Here is a 23,618-nt window from a genome sequence, read left to right on the forward strand (position 1 = left end):
TCAAATTAAACGAGTTGAGGACATATTTTAAGGACCTGGCATAGAGGTTTGGTATAATTGATACATCTCTCGTGATGTCATTCTCCTCGTTGGCTTGAAATCGGTTATTCTGTGGTGAGATGAAGCAATAACAGTCTGGCGAAAAGCGCACAGATGCAGGGAATGATGTTGTTGCCGTGTACAGGATCTCATTAAGGGAGGGATCGAATTTACTTCCAGCTCTACTGCACTGACTTTGAGGCAAAATTCAATTATTCTTCCAATTTCAGTAATGTATTTCACACAGGTCCACTGGGAGCAGATTACTGAAGCTTGGAAGAGGCCACACTGAACGCCTTATGTCTCAGCTGCTCAGGCTGGAATTACACTTCATGTTTAGACAGGAAAAATGCAGGGTTAGTTACTGATTCACGAGCCGTGACTGAACACACTGATGAGATGATGTTCTTGTCCAATAGGAAAAGACAATGCAGGGAAAGAGTCATTAAATGAGGCTCTGAAGTTAGAGCCGTGGCTTAGCGTTTGGTGTATAGCTGCAGCATGTGGACACAAGTTCCAATCCTCTTTTCCTCTCAATATTATTAGAAGTGCCAAATTTAAATGTAAAATTTGCTCTTAAAATGAACTAAAACAGTCTTGTCTGAATCTGTAGTAGCTTAAAGTCTTGAAGTTTGAAGGTTATACGACTTGTGTACTGTAGTTCGAGTACTTGAGCAGTTTGAAAAGAGATTCAGAGTTTGAAGGTTATTATGAGTCTCGTATAATGTGAACACTTGGGAAGAGAGATTTTGAAGTGGGAAGGGTTTGTAAGCCTTATGCAGTTTGCTGTATGCTGGCTTTGTCAAGCCAACAAAGTAAGTGTAACAACAGTCTCTGTCGTAAGTAGTTGAAGTAAAAATGACAGATTTTCCCCTCTGACAGTTTTCCTCATTCATTCCTCCAGAAGACAACAAGTTCAGCGAGGCATCGGCAGTGCTGTTCACGTGGGTCGACAGAGGCGAGGTGAACCGACGCACAGCCAATCATTTCTACTCCATGATCCAGTCGGCGAACAGCCACGTGCGGCGCCTAATGAACGAGAAAGCTCAGCACGAGGAGGAGATGGAGCTGGCCAAAGAACACTTTAAGAATTCCCTGCTTGCCATCCTCACACAATGTAAGATACCTCCTGCCTTCACTGTTTTTATCCCAATTGGTTACTCTGAGATTTTTATCTAGTGTTGCCATGACAACGGCACATCCTTTGTACCGAGCAAGATGATGTAGCTGTCCTTAAGTGGGCTCAGTCTCAGATCTGATTGTTGGACGTTTCTCGCTCATGCTGATATGACTGTACTGACAGTTTGAGTGTATTTGTATATGTTCAGAACTACAACATACACTATATTGTTCCTAACTTTAACAGGCAAGACACAGGCTCTGTTCCAAAACCTAGAGAGCTGCCTACATAGGCATCATAGGTGAGCTTCCTACACAGAGCCGTTCCAAAAGGTAGGCACCATAAAGCCACCACATGTATCCTTCACGGATAATAAAATCCCTTGATGCACTGCGACAAAATCCAGCTTAAATTGCATCACATTTACCATTGCTCGGTAAAATTTTGGGGAAATAAAGTAAATTCAATATTAATCCGCACAATTGAACTTTTATTCAACTACAAAAACATAACTGTAAACTGCTTCAAGTTGGTCAGACAATTTTGCCCGGTTGGCTGCTTGGTTTGAAAGTGACCTCTGTGTAAGCTGTGATTCATGCATCTCTACACTAATGACAATGGACCTTTTTTTGCCAGCGAAATTTCACAGAAGTGACCACACCTTGACAATGATTAGAAATGTAGATTACAAATATACTTAGTTCATTCTATAAAGAAATGTTGATTGTCATTAGTCCTGTCTAATTTAAAATTGTGTATTTGTGTGTGCCAGTCTACAGAGACCCTAAGCGAAAAATTGTATTCTCTTGCAAAATATTTGCGTTATTGCATTCCCCTGAAAAACTTGGCATTCTCTCGTTTTTGCGTTCCTCCAAGAAACTATTCGCTCGCAAAATATTTGCGGTCTCTTGCAAAAGTATTGCGTTCCCCCCCCCAAAAAAGTTGTGTTCCCTCTCAAAACATTTGCATTCTCTTGCAAAAGTATTGTGTTTCCCCAATAAATGTGTTCGCTCTCAAAATATTTGAGTTCTCTTGCAAAAATATTGCGTTCCCCCTAGAAACTGTTCGCTCGCAAAACATTTGCGTTTTCTTGCAAAAGTATTGCGTTCGCCCAAGAAACTTTGTTCTCTCTCAAAACATTTGCGGTCTCTTGCAAAAGTATTGCATCCCCACAAGGAACTTTGTGTTTGCTCGCAAAACATTTGCGTTTTCCTCCCACCTGCATATTGTTTCCATGAAAGTTTTGCAAGAAAACGAAAAGCATTAAAATATATATCTAAAAAAAATGAACCATAGTCATGTCCCTTTAGATGCTCTGTACCAATCAGCTGGTTATTAACACAGGACGCAACATTGAGTTGATGGTTTTTGTACATTACCCTGCTTATTACTTTGCTAAACACCAAATGAATAACAAGGACATTAACTATTGATCTGCCTAGATATTATTTTATAATTTTACCTGTATATGTTAAAGCTTCTGCTATAAAAAACAATAGTCCAATGTACAAAACAACCAAACTAGCTACAAGATGAACATGGCAACAATATTGCAGTATTGTTATTGCAGAAGGCTATAACAATATATTGCAGTACAACAATACTGTGGTCCTCTGAGGTCATTTCACTGCAGCAGATAACTAAGATGCAAGATGACGGCAGTTGCATTTGTATCAAACAAGAGAGTGAATCTGACATATGATGTGAGAGACATGCAGCGATTTTGGTCAGGCATTGCCATGGACAACAAGTAATATTAGGAAATATTTGACCGCTGAATCCAGCAATTGACCAGTCAGAATCTAATAATCTAGAATGCAGTGTAATAAGAGTTATTTTAATGTTTATGTTCTCCCAAGTGTATGAGGTTCGGATGCTCTTTAGAAGGCAACAGCTTACAGAACGTATCCATAGAAAGCAAGGCAGCTCACTAGTCGTGGAACAGAGCCACAGTCTTTCCTTTACACAGTTCACAACCCTTCACTGCAAATATACAAATGTACACTAGGAGATATGATGTGTGCTCAAACAGCATTGAGACCTAGCTGCCTATGTCAGTGTGACTGTAGCCAAAGCCCATAGAAGGGCCCTGGGTAAGTACAGTCTCAGTGGAAGCACTCTGACCATATAGCAGATGTGGAGATGTTCAACTTAACTTAAAGGTAGGCCAACATCAGACTCACTCATCTTTTTTTCGGCCTGGACAGGTGAGAAGACAATATCCCAACTCAAGAAGTCAAGAAAAGTCATTTGCTTGAATGAATATGTGTGATGGAGATTTGCAATTGGCAACTTGACAGAATTTAGACATTTTCGACTCCATATATGTGCATGAAATACTAAGAGAAATGTATTTTAGAGTTATGCCAGTTAAAGTGAAGAAGTTAATCGTATAATTGTTTACTTGGTCAAATTAATAAATAGCAGGCAACAGTTTACAAATGGTCCAAATCTCAATCCTATAATCAGAGGCGTCATGCACTTAGTATTTTTGAGGGGGCACCACTTAGCCTTGAGGGGGTGACAGCAGAATCAATGGTTCTGCACGAAATCACCAAGGCTGTGTGACATATTTTAGCTTCAAAACTAAGAAATTCACCAAAAGACAACAACTTTGGGGCACTATCGACTTGTACCTACAATATTCTAAAGGCTGGGACATACTAAGCCAATGGTCCGCTGTCGGGCAATGTTGGGCCATGTTTTAGCATTGGTTGGCTTAGTTTTTTTGGTGTGTTCCACACTGTTGGTTCTAGTCAGACGTCGTCTGGGTTTTTTGAGCTGATTTAGCCTGTTGAATCAGCGTCGGGCTGTCGTTAAGAGAGAGAACACTGATTGGCTGTTTAGCGAATGAATCAGTGCACAAGAAGTGAAAGTGATGAAAGAGAGACGGTACAGACAGAAGAATGTAATAATAATACGCTATCTTACCTGAGCATTCGAATATTTTCATAATAACATGAGCCGACTGGAATGAAGAAAGTAATCAGCGCGATTCCAGGCTTAAGATTAGAGTAAATGCTTAAACGATATTACTAAAGATTCGTTTTCTTCGCAATATGTAGAAAATCGGATACGTCGTCAAATTATATTTAAATGAATTATTGCCGCTTTCATAGACAGTATGTTTTGTAAATTATAAATTATTTGTGCTTAGACTTATCTGTATTAAAATTTCAAAATAAACATTATATGGTTAAAAAGTCTGAACAGATGTGATATATGACAATAGCTGAATGGGTCCGTCTCTGGCTCAGCGCCAGCTAAAGTGTGAACGTAGATTTTAATTTAGGAGTTAATAACGTGATGCACTGATCGTTCTAATCACTCTGGTGTGATCGTACACTTCAAAGGGTTAATTGTCAAATGTAAAAATATGTTTTGTGTGTTTTGGAAGCTGCATTCAAATCCATTTGGCTGAAAAATATGAGGGGGGCATGACGCCTCTGCCTACAATCGTAATGCAAATCCAACAATCTAATGCAAAAGTGAAGAAAATGCACACATACACATTTTGAGCTAAATCCTCAATCAATGTTTGACATCAAACACTTTAATAATACTTCTCCAGCAAATCCATCATTGTAGACTGTTGCCTTCCTCAGTCCTAAGGAATTGAAACAGCAGCTAATGAGATGTAAGTACAACAGACACTATCAGGGGCCTCTCAGAGAAGTGTTGCGAGGGTCCTGATGCGTCTGACTCTAGCTGGCGCAGATGCTGAGCTCTACATAAATGGCTTGTCTTGTCTGACTTCCTTACCCACCAAAGTTGAGCAGATTACGGCTGTGTTCACCGCTGCCACCAGGCAAAAGGCATGGGACCATTTCTCAAAAGCGCAGCGCAAGAACATAGACATTTGGCGAAAGCAGTGCGAGGTTGGTATTTTTCCTCCCCTTTTGTCATGCTGACTCTACATCAGGGGTCTCAAACTCTGGGCCAAGATTTCTCATTACAATTCAATTTTTGCATTTGGCTGTAATATATTTGAACGGCAAAGTATTGCGCTTATATTTAATAAAACTATTGTGAATGTTCAACTTCCCCCGAAGGAGAACACCACCTGGCTAGTAGTAGTTTGAGACCCCTGCTCTACATGGTACACTGACACGGCAGCTGTTTATATGGCAGTGTATCTTGTGGCTTTTCTTTGTACAGACTTGTGGGCCCTCACACAGCAAACATCCCAGTTTTCTAGCCTCTGCTCTTTCGTGCAGCAGAGCTCTCCTTGAAATCGCCACCTAGAAAGAACCTCCATTGCTGCCATGGCAACAGATACTGGCAGGATTATAATGATGCTCATCAGTGATTAGCCTGAATTAATCGTTAATAACTCATCCAATTTGAATTAGGTCTTTATGAGGAAGGAAAAGGGAGGTGCATGTTAACCTACATTGTGCCATTATGAATCGATCCTTTTAAACCCCTGAAATCTCTGGAATGCACAATATGGAATTTCCATATTAATAATATGGAACATCACCAGTATGCAAAATTCATGTTAGTGCAAATAGAATACTCAATGAACCTTGAAACATACAAATCCCTCACTGGTGATAGACTCCAGCTGCAGTCTTTCCTCCAGCCATCTGACTTTTTCCGTGACTGTATATCATGAGCAGTGATGTGAGGACCAAAAGCTAATCCTAGAAATACACTGACTGTATTGATTAATTGCTTTGAGTCAAGTCTATGAAAGGATTCCATTTCAGTTCACAGTCGCCAAGAGGTAAGACATCAGTGACGCGGCAGAGTCTTTGGTGCTGTGAGAGGTGAAAGCCAGTTGATATGCCACCCCTGTGAAGAGATCTGTTGTTGATTTTTTATAAAAAATAATGTAGCACTGTTTGTAGAGTTAAGGCCTGTTCACTCCAAGGAAGCGATAACAATAAAAATGGCTCAAAAAATCGCTCTAAATGTATATTAGAGTTCACACTACAACTATAATGATAACAATATTGTTGGAATCACTTTCAGAATAATTTTTTTCCTCCTGATGAATTACAAAAACATTGACAGCCAATCAGAATCCATCCTGCTTTATAGAGCTCGAGCATTTAAAGTGGCAGATGGCAAAACTGCAGCACGTTTAAAATAAACAGAATGATATCGTGCGTTGACGTGGATGCTAATGTAGTTATCGTTATAGTTTTTCTTATAGTAATCACTCTTGGTTGTGAATGAGACTTTAGAAAATGTTTAAACATTGCAATAAGTAATGGGAAAATGCTATATAGTTTAAAGTTTTAAAGGGTTTAGAATTCGGTCTTTTGACAGTTAAGAGGTCGTTATACTATAAAAATATCCTGTAAGTTTCAAAACTCAAAACTTCCTCGTTATTCCAAAAACTGCTTTTATTGAAACCAAGGCCAGAAAACGTCAGGATCTAAAAAGTGGGGACGTCACAGGGCAGCGAAAGACCGCCTTTACAGAAGAATATCAAAGCCTACATCTACATCACCGCGTCTTTGGTGCCACCCACTGGCGCGTTAGTGAATAGTGACATGAGAACGAGAAAAGATGTAAGATGTAATCCGTGCATTTCATCGTGGATTATTTGGTAAATCAGTCACAATTTCGACGCAGGCTTTGCAAACAGACTTTTACGATATGGATCACAAACATGTAAGTAATCATGTTTATTCCAACGCCTGATCTGTGATCAGTGATTTCTGATGTGTAATTATTAGGGGTGTAACGATTCATCAACTACATCGATGTATCGATTTATATTCCTATGATCCAACTACATCGATCTGTGCTCGGCAAGTTGGCCTTCCAGACGACATATATCGATCTATCATCGTTTTAAAAGGTAATGAATCGATTGTATCGATACTAGGAAATAACGCATTGGATTTAAGCACGTCAGACTTTATATGGATGTTTTTTCTTAGCACTTTTAATGATAAAGGCGTTAAACGTTACTCGATTCAGTCTCCCTATCTATGACGTCATCGCCATGCGTGACGCGCCAGCAGCAGCGCAAAGACAACAAGCAGCGCAAAGTCTCTCACCTCAGAAAAACTGACTTTCCTGTCCTCTCAGCCGCTATACTGCAGTAGCGCGCACTCTTCAATTGCACGCGCAAATGCGGCGGAGCGCGCTGTAGGCCTATATCGCTTCACTATATATAAAGCACAAAATAAACTACAAGCATGCAACGTCGTTACGTTTTAAATTAGAAAAAAAAAAAAAACGTGTTGTCCAGATTCAGTATCTGCGGATGATGTTGTCAGGCTATATGTCCGTGTCATTATTCTATCATTATTTTCAGAACTTGTAACGAAATAAAGTCTCTCACCTCAGAAAAACTAAATTTCATGTCCTGTCATCGTGCACTCTTTAATTGCACGTGCAAATGCGTCGGCACGTGCTGTATCACTTCACTAAAGCGCAAAAGCAATACGAGCATGCAACGTCGTAAATTAGTAAATTACGAAATAAAAGTAAAATACCAATAAATCACGTTATTGGTACGTCATGTGTGTTGCTATTTATCAGGAGCAGTTTCCATGTTTCTTTACCAGTTCCTCTAAGTATTGTGTATCACCATGGTAGCCTAATTGTTCTTTGTTTCCATAACAAAATGCCACTTACTGGTTATTTTGTATATTTTTATATGACTCTGGTGGCTCATACCGAGATTGTATTAGCAAAAACTAGTTTGGGACTGCTATTTAATAGCTTAACCTCACAGTGCCTACTGTTTATCAGTATTATATTCTTTCAATTTTTTTTGTATGTTAAGTAAAGGGGGACAGAACTTGTGTGTCAACAATTTTTGTGTAAACAAATGTATTATAATAGGCCTATATAATTCCTAAAAAGGTGGGTCGCGGCTTGATGACCATGAGGAAATGTGTGTCCGATGGCCAAACTATTCAAAACATCATTCAATGTTGTGATAATCGTAATTAATAATCACAATTACAATTTCAAGGGAATAATCGACAATTATGATTTTTGTCATAATCGTGCAGTCCTACTTTATTCAAATAAAATGTGAATGCATTTGACATTAATTGTTGTTTACTTGTTTGTTTATATCCATAATTAATTGATACCTGCTTAACTTACAAGAATTTTTGGCTAAAAAGTCACTGAATCGATTTCAAGTCACTGAATCATTTCGTATTGTATCATTCTAAATGAACCAATATCGTCCTTGAATCATATCGACAACCACGAATCTTGATACGAATCGAATCGTTGTTAAAATGAATCGTTACACCCCTAGTAATTATTCAAGTTCAGACAGATTATCTTTCTCTCAAAATCATTCAATACTGGTTATGCATCAGTAAAACAAGCCAGTGACTAAACAGTGACAGTGCCAGTGACAGTGTGAAGCTGCTTTGATACAACCTGTGTTGTGAAAAGCGCTATATAAATAAACTTGACTTGACTTGACTTGACTTGACTTAAACGATCAACTTCACATCATTTCTCTTTGTAGGATGAAAATAATCTTATTTAAACTGTGATTAGATTATATACAGAAAACGATCAAAGAACGCTCCCTTTCCAAATCTGTCAATCACACAGGGCTAGTTTATCTAGACACTTGCCAAATCTACTGTTATGTAATCAATGACGCAGTTACACTGCACAACGAAGCTCTACTGTATTTACATCGTGCTTGCATTGTTATTTGGTGAAAGCAGTCGTGAGAGAGCAGAAATTGCGTTGCAATGATGAGATCACTTCATTCACGCGATCAACAGACTGTCTGGACAGATCCGGCTCACATCTAGGCCGTGTGGAATTCACATGTACCAGATGTGGGCCGAATCTGGGCCGACACTATGTTGTTGTCTGGGCAATCACAGAAATGTTGAGCTCAATGTGATCTCATCATTGCAACTCGATTTCTGCACACTAATGCTTTCATCATAACTAACAGTGCAAACCATGGTGCAAACACAATGTAAATAAGAGATTCTTTGATTACGAAGATTTAGCCGCAAGTCCAGAACTTGCGCTGTTTTATTGACAGCTTCATCAATTGCAAAGGGAGCTTTCTTTGATCGCTTTCTATACATAATTTAATCTCAGTTTAAATAACAGATTATTTTCATCCTATTAAGAGAAACAAGTTGACCATTTAGTCACTGGTTTGATTTACTGACACATGAATCATTACATATCAGAAATCACTGGTCACAGATCAGGCATTATAAGGAATACACTTACTTACATGTTGTCGCATTCCTGTCGAGTCTAAATCGTAAAAGTCTGTTTACAAAGCCGGCGCCGAAATTGTGACTTATTTACCACCGCGAAATGTACCGAATACAAATAAATAATGCTCAACTGAGACATTCACATTGTTGAAAATAAATAAAATAACCACATTCCTAGCATGAGAATCATTTGGAAGGTAATGTTGTTTTTAGTCGAATGATCCTTCTCTTCTCTCCTCGTCGTCTCACTAGCACAACAGTGGGCGGAGCCAACATTGCGATGATTTCTTCTGCAGAGGCGGTCTTTCACCTATCTGTTACATCATAAATAGGCACATTCCAGGACGACTTTCGCTGGGCTTGGTAACAATAAAAGGTGTTTTTGGACTAACAAGGAAGTTTTCAGTTCTGAAACATACAGGATATATTTATAGTATGATGACCTCTTATGTGTTAAAAGGAAAATTAGATTTCTCAGTTCATGACCCCTTTAAAGTGTATTACGCTGTTATTGCCCATGACAAAAGATCCCATTCATTAAATTAAGTGTGAATTTACCATAAAATAGCATATCTTTCAGCTAAATTTAAACAGAAACACAATTATGAAACACATGAAATATGTGACATGAAAAACATACATAAAGTTACATACAAGCATATGCTTACATACCAAAAAATAAACCATTGTTTTGGCCAACAGAAATCTTAATTTATAAAAAATAAAATTTTGATGTGTAATTCATAAAAATAAAGTTTATATTTGATTTTATTGTGTTTACTCAACAGCTTTTATAAAATATATGATATTTGGACTCAAAGCCTTATTGTTACTGAGATATAGGCCTTGTGACAGTGTCCCAGTCTGACAACCAGTCTCAGTCTCGCCTATTTTGTTGGCTAGAAGTTGCTTTTTGTGAATGCAGTTTTTATAAAAAAAGGAATTTTAAAAAGCTTACATGTGTTTTCCCGAATGACTATAAAATGCTATTGGAAAAGTCTTGGAAATTCATTGGTCAAAAGCTGCGGGAACCCTGTAAAATAATATTGTGAGAAATATGATATCAGAAACAATCCAGAACTCCCACTTCTATTCCTCTGATACTACTGCTTTCAAGAAACAGATAAAAGTTCAAGCGACACAGTGCTAAAATAAAATGTATTCAATCACAGATAAAGTAAAGCTCAAACACACTACCTTTTATAGAGCAGATCTGCAAGATTTCACAGTGGTGGCATTAAACGTCCTTTGTGCTGATCCCTATAATGGCTATCAGAGGATCAGTGGGCTTGGAAGTTTGTGTAATGTGATTTTTACGCTCCATTTTCAGACCTAGACAAATGAACTTTCACTATTGCTCGGCACTGAGACGGCAGAGCCTCGGTTTTCCCTCTGGGTTGTATTTTATGGTTAAGGAATCAATCACCAGAGCCTGTGGTTGCCAAATCATTGCCTGGTTTTTCATCCGATCAAAATTTTCCAGGTTAAATCAGAGTAGAATTGCAGAAAAAAAGAATTTCATTGGTATGTGTGATTTTCATACGTTACTGCCACATTTATACAGCAAATGAAGCTATAAAGTGTGTCCTTGTAGAATTACTGCAGAGGAAATGTTAATGTGTGCAAAATGTAATCTTTAATCATTCAAGGTCTCAGACAGAAGCCAGTAATGGGATGTGTGTGTGTGTGTGTGTGTGTGTGTGTGTGTGTGTGTGTGTGTGTGTGTGTGTGTGTGTGTGTGTGTGTGTGTGTGTGTGTGTGTGTGTGTGTGTGTGTGTGTGCGCGTGTGTGTGTGCGCGTGTGTGTGTGTGCGTGCCTGTGTGTGTTCGCTTGATTTCTGTATTGTGCTCCATTAGGAGCTGAGAAATGCTCACAGTGAAGAGATCATGGGAATACGAAGAGAAGAGGAAATGGAAATGTCAGATGAAGACTTGGAGGAAAACCCCTGCAAAAAGATCAGAATGGAGGACACTGGTAGGCCTGTGATCAGCCGCTGATTTTCATAATCATGATTCATTATAGGATGCTGGGGACTGACTGTGCCTAAAAAAACCCTAGACCCTTAGCCTAACATCTTAGAGCTGTTTTACAAAGTAAATGCAGTGCAATTAAACCGATCAATAAATCGATAGTAAAGGTAACTGGTGAATAAGAAGAATGTGTAATGCAGTGCAATAGAGAGCTTTGTTCAACACCCACATAATTACATTTCATTTTAGGGCTCAACAATATGGATTTTTTCTGCTTGGCTAATAGTTTAGATTTTTACTTGATTTTCACTTGCCGCCAAAAAATAAATACACACATAACATTCAAAGGTTTAGGATCGGTAAGATTTTTTAAATGTTTAGTAGGTATTTTATGCTCACCAAGACTGCATTTATTTGATAAAAACAGTATAATGTTATGCAATAAAAATATTATTATCCTGTGACGACAAAGCTGAGTTTTCAGCATCATTACTCCAGTCTTCAGTGTCACATGATCCTTTATTCTAATTCAATTCTGATGTCCTGCTCAAGAAATTATTACTATTATTATTAGTCTAAAATTGTTGTGCTGCTTAATGAAGTGTAGAAGTGTTTTTTAGGATGATGAATACAAAGTAAAAAAAAAAAACAGCATTTATTTGAAATAGAAATCTCACATTATAACATCATAAATGCTTTTATTGTTATTTCTGATCAATTTTATGCATCGTTGCTGAATAGAATTATCATATCTTTCATAAAAAAAATAAAAACTTACTGAACCCAAATTTGATGGAATATGGTGCAAAACTTATTTATTTATACATTTTCTAACTCTATTTGTAACTGATGCTTTCAAGGCTGTCACAAATCACTCAGTTTCACACAATTTCATCAATACCTCATCAATGTGTACCGAACTAAACTTCATTACCGAACTTTTCCATTAAATCAAGGAATTATTATTAGCCTGCTACATTACAGTCACAGATGAACTTTTCCTGGTGAAGCATTTATGATGTTATAATGTGAGATTTACTCTAAAAATGTAGTTTTTTTTACTTTGTTCATCATCCTAAAAAAACACTTCCACACTTCATTAAGCAGCACAACAATTTTTGTAGAGTAAATATACAAAATGATAACACTTTACAATACACTTTATATAGTGTTAAAATGTCCAAGAGGACCAGTCTTGCTCTCTCTCTACATCTGATCATGTGTTTTAATGCTTTGAAAATGAAAACAAGGTTTGCTGTAATAATTCCTTGATTCAATGAAACAAATAAACACAATCACCCTTGTTAGTCTCTAATCAAATCAGCTCTGCTGTGACCACTTGTATATTTAATAGGTTTATTCAAACGGAGCGATCACATCCTTTAGATAACCTTGAGTACAACAGCATTTGTGCCGAGATATCAACTTGAGTGATTACACTCTCCTTCCTGCGTGTATCCCACACCAAATCTGATTATGAATGATATTGCTTCAGCAGAGAACGGCGGCAGAAAGTGTCAGGGGATTCTGAGCTCAGCGATATTTCATGACCTGTCACAGCACACTAGCTCTGGCTCAATAAAAGAAGTATTTTCGGTGGCAGGATGGAATATCTAATAGTTGAGATTCTCTGTTGACACAGCAGAGACTCAGCACAGTGACCAAGTTGTTATGCAAACTTCACCATCAATTTCAGCTATGAATCATAACACTTCCTCTAAAGCCTGCCACGTATTTATGCTGATTCAACCAGACGGATTGATGTTAGAACTTGTCTTATATGCTCCATGTTAGATTAAGTAAGAGATCATATGTTGCCACATGCTAGAAGAGAAAGGTAGAATCATAGCTTTTTATATATATTATACATGCATATATATTCTGAAGGTTTTTACTGATGTGGTTGTTCATTTGTCATTTGCCAGATTTATTCCTAAAAACATGGTGATTATTTTTTCTGGTTGTGGACAGTTTTTTTTTTCTTATTCATGGAGTAATAAAGAAATATCAAAAATCCCTCTGTAAAAACGAATACGTCAACAAAATGATCAAGAATGTTCTGGAAATATATGTAAATTAGTGCATATTTAATTACATAATTAATGACATTTGCATACTTTTCAGAAAACGTGTAATACCAAAAAAAATGTCAAATTCCTTCAGCTTTGGAAGTATAATAATATCTAGTTATTTTAGTTTTACCCATTTCACCTGAAGTGTCTTGCCTTAAAGTCACCATGAAATCAAAATTGACAATTCTTGTTGCAGGATTTGTTATAAATGCACATTATTTGTGCACAACATTTAAAAAAAATAATTAATTAATGTGTCCTTGTAATCAAAATAACATTCCCTCCCTTCTTTTCTCTGATGATGTGTTTACTGGCGTGAAGGCGGGGCAACCTGCCACTCACATGAGATCGACCAATTGCAAACCACAACAATCTTAACGATCCAATCAATTGCTCACTGACAAAATCAAGTCTCGTTCTGCATTTTTTTCTGTTCGAGAAGCAGTTTCATTTGGATATACGTCACAATAGAGAAGAAAAGACTATTGCAACATCCATTTCATGCTGTCTTTAAGGTGGTAAAGATGGTCAACTAGTTTAAGCTAGGTTATGGAACACAGTTAATCAGCTCAATCAGGTCAAAGTGATCTACTACAGTAGGTCTACCAGGCACAAAAGTGTGAATTCTCCCCATCTGTAAATTGAAAGCTGTAAATTGAAAACCTTCTTCCAAGCTCACTTCCGGTCTCTCTTCCTTCCTGTCCGAGAGCAGTGCTGTCCGCGCAGTCATGCGCTCTGCGAGAGGAGAACGACAGTCTGCGCTGGCAGCTGGACGCCTACAGGAACGAGGTAGAGCTGCTGAAGAAGGAGCAGGGCAAGGCGTACCGTACCGAGGAGGACCACACACAAGAACAGCAGCTGCACTTCCTGCAACACACCATGCAGAACATGCAGCAGGTAATACACACATCAGCTGCACTTTTAGGGTTCAGTCTCAGGCCCGCGTCCCGCTTCAGTACATTCAAAAGCTTAGTGGTTGAAAATCATTTTTTTGTTTTTCAAAAAATCCCCTTATGTTCACCAAGGCTGCATTTATTTGATCAAAAACATTAAAAACAGTAATATTGTGAATTGCAATTACAATTTTAAATAACTATTTTCAATTTTAATATACAGCATTTGAAGTGGATCAAAAAAGTTGTCCTAAGACAAGAACAGGTATTGTTCAAAATTCATGTATAGCTTTGATCGAAGGTTTTGATCCACTTCAGATGTTGCCTACTGCATTTAAAAAGACTGAATTTGCAGCAGCCATTACTCAAGTTTAAAGATTTTTTTTATTATTATCAATGTTGAAAATAGTTGTGCTGCTCAACATTTTTGTGCCAACCATGATAGAGTTTTGACATCTTTGATAGAAAATTCAAAAGAACAGTATTTATTTGAAATATAAATCTTCTGTAACATTATAAATGTCTTGCTGATGCGTGTCTCAGCGGGTGTGTGTTAACAGCCTCAGCGACTCATCTTCCTGCTGACCCTGTTAATAGCATGTTTGATATTATTGTTATTGTCCAGTCATTAAGCTCATGAATCATGGAGTGACCAATTAGATCACACTAAAGAACGGGCCAGCCATTATCCTGCTTTAAACCTTTTCTTTATGTCGTTACTTAACCCTGTAAAGCCTGACGTGAAATAATAGTCAGAATATATAAGTGTGTGTGTGTGTGTGTGTGTGTGTGTGTGTGTGTGTGTGTGTGTGTGTAGAACAGCAGTTTATTCAACCTCTAGGTAAAACAAAAATATTATAATACATATATTATGATGTAAGAATAAATATGGAGCTCATAATCAAGGAGAAAAAAAAACCCTACATTTCATCCAGAGACCCAAACTGAACAAAAATATGCAATTTGATGTAGTTGTTTTATGATCAGAGCTCTGTAGTTCTGTCAGCCTTGGAAATGTGTGTATCAAATATGATACAGTTGCCTTTATATGCTTAAAAAACACTGGTAATGTTGTGGGACTTGTTTGTCCCATGTCTGATGAATCTGCAAAGTAGCATCTTACACTGTCAACTCAGTTGATGTCGGCGAAAAATATCACATCATCACAGCTGAGATTAAAGACACTCCTAAATAGTGAAACACATTTGACACATTCAAACATACTCAAAACATCAGTTATGCGTAAGTGTTCAGCATGCTCACACGTCAGCGCTCCATCTGGAACACAAACACTCACACCTCCGTTAATTAGCTGTCAAATCAGCTTAAATAATGATTGGACACAGTGTTCTTCATGACGCAGGCTGTCATCGTGCTGCCATTAATGCACTGGTGAGCTCTCTATCTCTGTCTCTCTCTCTCTCAATCACTATCATTTTACATTGTGCAGTTACGTTAAAGGCTTTTATGTTCAAGATCAATAGTAATGGAAGAAATGAGTATCCTTTTTGTTGAAAAAGAAAAATAATATTCAGATGTATATAGAGTGCAGTGGACTGTCATCATTTAATTTAAAACTTTTTTTTTATTTTAAAGTTATTTATTTCGTCTGTGATCGCATGTACAGTATACTACTGCTCAGAGTCAGTAAGATTTTTTGGTAACACTTTACAATAAGATTCCCTTAGTTAACATGGACTAAGAATGAACAATACTTCTACAGCATTAATTAATCTTAGTTTAATATTAATTTCAACATTTACTAATACATTATCAAAATCAAAGGTTGTCTTTGTTAACATTAGTTAATGCCGCATGAACTAACATGAACAAACAATGAATAGCTGGATTTTTACAAATAACATTAACAAAGATTAATAAATACTGTAACATGTATTGCTCATTGTTAGTTCATGTTAATTAATACATTAACTAATGTTAACTAATGAACCTTATTGTAAAGCGTTTTATCCATTAATCATGCATTAAATTGATCAAAAGTGACATTGAAGATTTTTACATTGATATAAAAAATATATTCAACTTTGAGTTTTTATTCATTCAAGAATCCTGAATGAAATCATGTTTTGTACATAAATATTGAGCAGCACAACTGTTTTCAACATTGTTAATAATAAATGTTTCTTCAGCAGCAAATCATCATATTAAAAATATTGCTGAAGGATCATGTGATATTATGCAGAAAGTTCAGCTTTGCCATCACAGGAATAAAACGTCTCGGTTACGTATGGTAACCCTCGTTCCCCGAGGAGGGAACGGAGATGTACGTCATAACTGACTCCGTTTCCGTTCCCTCCTCGGGGAACAAGGGTTACCATACGTAACCGAGACGTTCCCCTTCGTCAGTTCACTATTACGTACGTCATAACTGATGAAATGGGGATATCTACCAACACGCCACTGCTGCTGGCCCTTCTAGCGCTCCGCTTGAGTCTCCTGGCCTGACCGCAGTGTTGGGCAGAAAGTAGGAGCTCTAAGCAGAGAAGGTCAGTCACTGCTGTTCCGCAAGACCCGTTCAGTTTGACTAATTGGATAACGCTGGGAAAGCGTGCCCTTGGAGAAGGGGACGCTGCGGAGGCTATAGAATCTAGCGAACGTGTTGGGTGTCGCCCAGCCCGCAGCTCTACATTTATCTGTCAGCGAGGCGCCTTGAGCCAGCGCCTAGGAGGAAGCAACACTTCTAGTTAGAGTGTGCTCGCAACCCGAACGGGCAAGGCATATCTTGGGACTGGTACGCCAAGACAATAGCATCCACTATCCAGTGGGCTAACCTCTGCTTGGAGACAGCCTTTCCCTTCTGCTGGCCTCCGTAACAGAAAAAGAGCTGATCTGGTGTCCTAAAGCTTTGCGTTCTGTCCCCTTATAACCGCAAGGAGCAGACAGGATATAGAAAAGCCAGGCTGGGTCTGCCTCCTCTGAAAGCAGAGCTTGCAGGTTCACTACCTGGTCCCTGAAGGGAGTGGTAGGAACCTTGGGCACGTATCCAGGACGGGGTCTCAGGACAATGAGAGTCACAGTGCTGTCCGTACGCGCCCACCCAAGTTCAGGGGCATCCATTTCACCTCTGTGCGGAGTTGCGATGCCCCTGAACTTGGGTGGGCGCCGGGTGAACTGAATCGCATAGCCGAGTCTGATGTTACGGACAAGCCAGCGAGACGGGCTGGGAAGCGCTAGCCAGACTCCCAGACACCGTGCAAGCAGGACCAACAGGACCACAGACGTACCCGGGGTGGGGCAGCGAGGTGGAACACAGGGACTCGGCTCGGGTGTTTGAGATTGAGTTTGAGTTTGAGTTCATTCACAATACCACTTCAAACATTACAATAATACAGTTGGGGGTACAGAATCAATTGGGTAGAGTGAATGGGTCCTAGGAAGCTAGGAAAGCTTATAGGTGGGGGCCCATGGTTTATGAAAGGGTAGTGGTACAGACAAAGGTATACAATACACAGTTACCACCTGTAACCAGATGATGATGAGTAAATGCACGTGTGAGACCAGTAATTCCATCCGAAAGCAGCCAGGCATGAGAGACAGCGAACGTGGCCGTCAAACTCGATGGCACACGGCAGACTGAGCACTCAAGCCCTCATGAGAAGGACACTACGAACAACGTGCAATGAGAGAGCATAAACCACACACGAACGCAGTCTCAGCATGTTTGCAATGCGCTAGAGGAGTGAGGGGCCCAAGGAGGTGGTCTCGTCAGGAAACGCTCACTGTAATCCTCAGATCACCAGTGCTATTATTAGCCAAAGTAGCCCTTTTCTGGTGGTCACCAGAAGAGGAACTAAATAACTTTATCGTACGATACGTCCCCATTGGTGGACTAGAGGTACAAGGGAACATTAAAGCCCCTCCTGTGGTGAAAATTTTTTTTTTTACTGTTGTTTATATGCCTATGTGGTGTTTTAAATATGCTTTAAAACGAACCATGTGCAAATTCATAAGTCAACACCATTGCTGAGTTTTTTCTCCTTAAAACTGCAGTTAACCAAAGACAGTCTCAAAATCGCTGGTGTTTCTGATGTCACAAACTACCTTGCAACCAATCATGTCAACGTGTGACAAGTGGATCTCTGAGCTGGTGTGCATTCAAGCTATTTTTGAAATTCCACTTTTAAAATTCCATTATTATCTTTTATTTTCAATACAAGCTACAAAAAGCTGACCGCATGACCTTTTAAACAGGCACAAAGGTCTGACTCGGTCAACCTCCCTTACCCACCGCACCGCTTTTTATTATCTTCATTGTATGCCGTTCAATAATGTTTATGTGGAGTTTGTTTATGAGGGCAGCATGCAGCCCCACACGCTGCTCATTGTTCCAGCCATCTGCTTTCTGTTGCTCACGATGCTGTTTGTCTCCACAGCAACTGCTTCGGCTCCAGGAAGAGCTGAAAGGGAAGGAGCTGGAGCTGGAACAGGCCAGAGATGAGCAGCGCTACCTAGAGGGAGAGGTCCTCAGCCTCAGGGAAAAGGTTGGACAGACTTATTGGCCATTTTGATGCATTTTGGGTATTACTTTGATGCTGCAGCTACTCCAGCTGTACCCTTGTTATGTACCATTTTAGCTACACTACAAGCTTATTATCTTGTAAGACGTTATTGTTTTACAATCAGAACAATTATATGGCAGAAAACAATGAGGATTCATATTATGGTGACATCATTTTACCACATTTATTTCCACCAAAGCCATAATTTACTCTATATAACGATGAGTTCTCGAGGTGAACTGGAAATGTCTACGAAGTAAACTGCGCCGTTTGTCAGAGATGGTTTAAACTCGGTTCAATGCTCATCAAGACAGTGGAAACACACACCCAAAGTGGGAAGCACACAGCGAGAGCCTGTCACAGTAGAAAGGTGAAAAAAAAAAAACTGAAAGAGGTGCTATCTGACTAGAGAAAATGGATAAAAAAAGGCTGTTGTCTTTTAGGGATGTGCCCAAAGCCGAAAACCATGTTCAGAAAGGAAAAAACGCGTACTACGGTGCCCCTAAAGGGACATGGTAGTATAAAAAATAAAAATAAAATCCAATACTTTTGTGTTCTCTCGCAATTGTATAGTTGGGTAATTATATTATATTTTATATAATTTGTGGAGCCGCTATCAATATGTGGGGTGTTGAAATCGCTTTTGAATGCAAACTCGTTTTTTACTTCACTTTCGAATATGCGTTCATTCATAGTTTGTGTATTTCCATCGCAAGTTTGGTCTTAAATTTCATATAAGGTGGTATTAAAAAGGTCTTTACAAATGTCTGTTTTGGCAAAAAAATAAAATAAAAAAAAATGACATCAATCTTTATGACCATTTCTAATGAAATATTGTTCAACCAACAAACTTCACTGTGTTAATGGAACTTAATAATTTGGATTACGCCAACAACAAATCTTCCTACTAATTTAAACATAATTGAGCAGTGGCCCTGCTGGCCTGGAACTAATTAATCTTATTTATTTCAGTTCAAATCAACAGCTAGCATAGCACGTGTTCAGATTGTATTACAATAGTATGTAGAACAGCTTTACAAAAAAGAAGACGTGAAATATTGTTCAGACATTTGAACTTTTAATTTGCCTTTGACTTTTACATGACCCATCTAAATTCACTTAATTACTAAGGAAGCTTGGTTCTTACACTGAATAAAAACCAAAAAGGCAATTGTGATTTTTTTTATCTCACAGTTCTGACTTTTTTTCTCAGAATTGCAATATATAAACTCACACTTGCAAGTTATAAAATCGGAATTGTGGGATATAAACTCGGAATTTTGACTTTTTCTTGCAATTCTGACTTTTATTTCTCAGAATTGGGAGTTTATAGAAAAAAAGGTCAGAACTGGGAAATAAAAAGACACAATTACCTATATATATATTATTTATTTATTTATTATTATGTGGCACAAACAAGCTTCCATATCTCACTGCTTCATTTGAAAGAAATAGTAAAACTGCATAAAACTTTGTGTGCAATACAAAATTGTGTCTCTACTTTTGCCATTGTCAAAAGTGTGTAGCATTCAGTTACTTCTCAGCACTGGTTGAGAGTTAGTTTGTAGAGTGGCACAAAGCCTTATGTAAGCCATTAAGAGCACTGTTCGCTTCACATATACTGCATTTTGGCAGTGTCTGCCTCCTCGTGTGACAGCGGGAAGCTCTTCAGCCTGGGGTCACTGCCTGTCCTCACTCCCCCTGTGCATGCAGCGAGAAACACAACTCAACATGGCAGCAGGAACACAGGGTGCACACACACACACACACACACACACATACCTGAAAACAGAGAGATGTAAACAACACACGAAAAAGAGCAGGACAGTTTTTCGTCTCAAGATGAATATGTTTTGTCGTGTCTGGGGAAAGGAAAGATAGCGCTGGAGAGCCGGGTTGTTCTTCATTTCTACACTAGACACGCATAGTCACATATGCCCTGTCTATGAAAATGATATAGATTCAACACACCAGAAAACGTGCACAGTTGCCTCGAAAAAGATTCAGCCACACACAAAAGTCGTCCCTAGACTATGGAAGCTTGTTTCCGCCACTGAATAAAACATTTTAAAAGATAATTGCGACTTTTTATCTCACAATTGCGAGTTTACATCTCGCAATTCTGACTTTATTTCTAAGAATTGCGAGATATAAAGTCAGAATTACGTGAAATAAAGTCAGAATTATGAGATATAAAGTCAGAATTCTGATATATAAAGTCAGAATTGCGAGATATAAAGTCGCAATTGCGTCTTATAAAGTCAGAATTCTGACTTTTTTTCTCGCAATTGCGACTTTATATCACGCAATTCTGACTTTATATCTCAGAATTCTGATTTTATATCTCGCAATTCTGAAATCTTTTCTCGGAATTGTGAGATATAAAGTCCAATTCTAAGGGGGGGAAAAAAGACGTGATATAAAGTCAGAATTCTGAGATATAAAGTCAGAATTCTGAGATATAAAGTCAGAATTGCGTGATATAAAGTCGCAATTGCGAGAAAAAAAGTCAGAATTCTGACTTTATAAGACGCAATTGTGACTTTATATCTCGCAATTCTGACTTTATATCTCAGAATTGTGACTTTATAACACGCAATTGTGACTTTATATCTCGCAATTCTGACTTTAAAACACGCAATTGCGACTTTTTCACGCAATTCTGACTTTATATCTCGCAATTCTGAGAAATAAAGTCAGAATTGCGAGATGTAAACTCGCAATTGTGAGATAAAAAGTCGCAATTATCTTTTTTTTATTATTTTGTGGCGGAAACAAGCTTCCATTGTATGTGAATGTAAATCAAGGTTTACTTGTGAAGAAGTACACTTTAGCATATAGTACTTTTAAAAAGAGCAAATATTATGGAAATAATATACTTAAAAATATATTCTTGAGTGTTAATTGCAATGAAATGAAAATGTATTAGTTTACATTTATGTAAAATGCAGTTAGCTGAATGTTAGAGTTTCACAGACGAGGCTTTAGCTGGTCTCAGACTTAAATGAATGCTTGAGCTGTTTTAACTGAAAGCAACTTGCACTGTCAGTGCCATTGTTTTGTCTCATGATGCACACCAGTATTTTTTTTTTCTAAGGCACGTTTGTAAAAGCTACTTAAATGTTCTAATTGAACTAAGGCCTAATCCTGGCGTAATCTAAGCCCTGTCTGTAAAACCAGGCATATATGTAATTCCATAATTATTTCTATAGTCTTTGAAATATGGTTAAAGTATATGCCTGAATGTACAGACTGTACATCTCTCACTCTTCTTCATCCATGCCAATTGAAATGTGGTGTCTGCCTTCATTAAAGTCTATAGAGATGTTGTCAGTGAGGACAGATGATCTGTTGCTGAACAGCACAACATGATACCTTATCATTGGTGCCAGTATAGTGGTTTGCCCAGACGCAGGGAATAATGACCAGCCTTGTTTACTCCATTTTGCCAACAGCAGAAATTGGTTTGCATGAATGTTATTTGACTGAGATAATAGGAACATCAATAGTTGTGGAGGTCCTGTGGAGCCCATACGGTATAAGCACTCCTAACTAAACCGGCTAGCAGATGGGAGACGTGTGTACAGTATTTTTAGAACAAGAGGGGGCTTGCTTCCATATCCCATAAATAAGAAACTGCTGTGAACTTCTAGAGACACCCTGGCTGTAATGTATGGAATCACAAATGTGTTTCATTACGCCATTTCTCACAAGCATCCATTAAAAATGTAGTATCAACTTGGCACACTCAAGGCCAGTCTGAAATTTCCCAGATGTAACATCAGCTTCCATCCACCTAAATTTATTTTGTTGCATAAAGTAAAATTGCTGGATGGAAACGCCAAGATGCACATAAATTGCACATGAAAAACGTATGCAATCATTTGAGTCAAAAAAAAAAAAAAAAGATCCGATAAGACGACATTCACAAAACACCTTTACTGAAATAATTCCTCGATGCTCATCAAAAAAGTCATGTGACTGTGCAATGGGACAGCATAACTGGACTAACCAGTGGACCGATCTCGTTGCACAGCGTTTTAAATGCTGTTTTGGCCATTCTGAAATGCCTGAACAAAGTCTTTTGTCAAAGTGGTTCCTCCCAGAACTGTCTTACATGACTGCGTTCCATGACTGCATATACAGTGGCTTCTGCTACTTCTTAGTGATATTTAGTGGCAGTTTATCAAGAAGTGATGATTTTGTTCTCTTCGACTCACTGGATGGAACTGGATACTTTATTCGCAAATGTTTTATGCAATATTTACATTTTGAGCATAAGTTAAATTCGCAACTTTGGATGGAAACATAGCTGCTGTCTGCAAAGCTCCAAAGCTGCATTTCAAAACATTATTGGGTCTGAAAATGAGTATTTCTTTTTTTTCTTGACAGCTGTTGAATGCCATGGAATCAGTAGACTTGATGAACCACAACTCTGAAGGCCTTGAAAAAGTAAGTCACCCAGCGTCCTTCTGATGGTCACCAAGTGAAATTAGTCTGCAATACCAGAACACTTTAAAAAAAGCACGTGAAGCGCTAAAATTGCGGCATCCCTTTATTTCTCTTCACACCGTGAGTTCTCTGGCAGGAGTTAATTTTAGCCTACTGATCTGTGTGTTCAGTGAGTGAAAGGCCTCCCTCTGCTTTTCAGCACAGTTCTGCCGAGAGTGTCAGACACAGTGTCAGAAATTAATGTTTTAGTAAGGCGTAATATGATATCCAAAGCAAAACACTAAAATTGTATGAATAAATCAGAATAAGTTTGCAATTGAAGAAGGAGTTTTGGAGTCTTTCCTTCACATTCAGTTCAGAATATCT

General features: G+C 38.3%; 1 protein-coding gene across 6 annotated transcripts in view; it reads left to right on the plus strand.

Annotated features, from left to right (window-relative positions):
• The window catches only part of enox1 (ecto-NOX disulfide-thiol exchanger 1), a 122,430-nt gene that overhangs the window by 93,062 nt on the left and 5,750 nt on the right, over positions 1 to 23,618 (plus strand). For all 6 annotated transcript variants that reach the window (XM_081369576.1, XM_081369573.1, XM_081369572.1 and 3 more), the window contains 6 exons: positions 944 to 1,156; positions 4,931 to 5,037; positions 11,202 to 11,319; positions 14,100 to 14,284; positions 18,675 to 18,782; positions 23,193 to 23,252. In XM_081369576.1, coding sequence (XP_081225702.1) covers positions 944 to 1,156; positions 4,931 to 5,037; positions 11,202 to 11,319; positions 14,100 to 14,284; positions 18,675 to 18,782; positions 23,193 to 23,252 — 791 coding nt within the window. The remainder of the gene's footprint in view (positions 1 to 943; positions 1,157 to 4,930; positions 5,038 to 11,201; positions 11,320 to 14,099; positions 14,285 to 18,674; positions 18,783 to 23,192; positions 23,253 to 23,618) is intronic.

The sequence above is a fragment of the Scardinius erythrophthalmus genome (genome assembly GCF_964197995.2).
Source record: "Scardinius erythrophthalmus genome assembly, chromosome: 6".
Taxonomy (NCBI): domain Eukaryota; kingdom Metazoa; phylum Chordata; class Actinopteri; order Cypriniformes; family Leuciscidae; genus Scardinius; species Scardinius erythrophthalmus.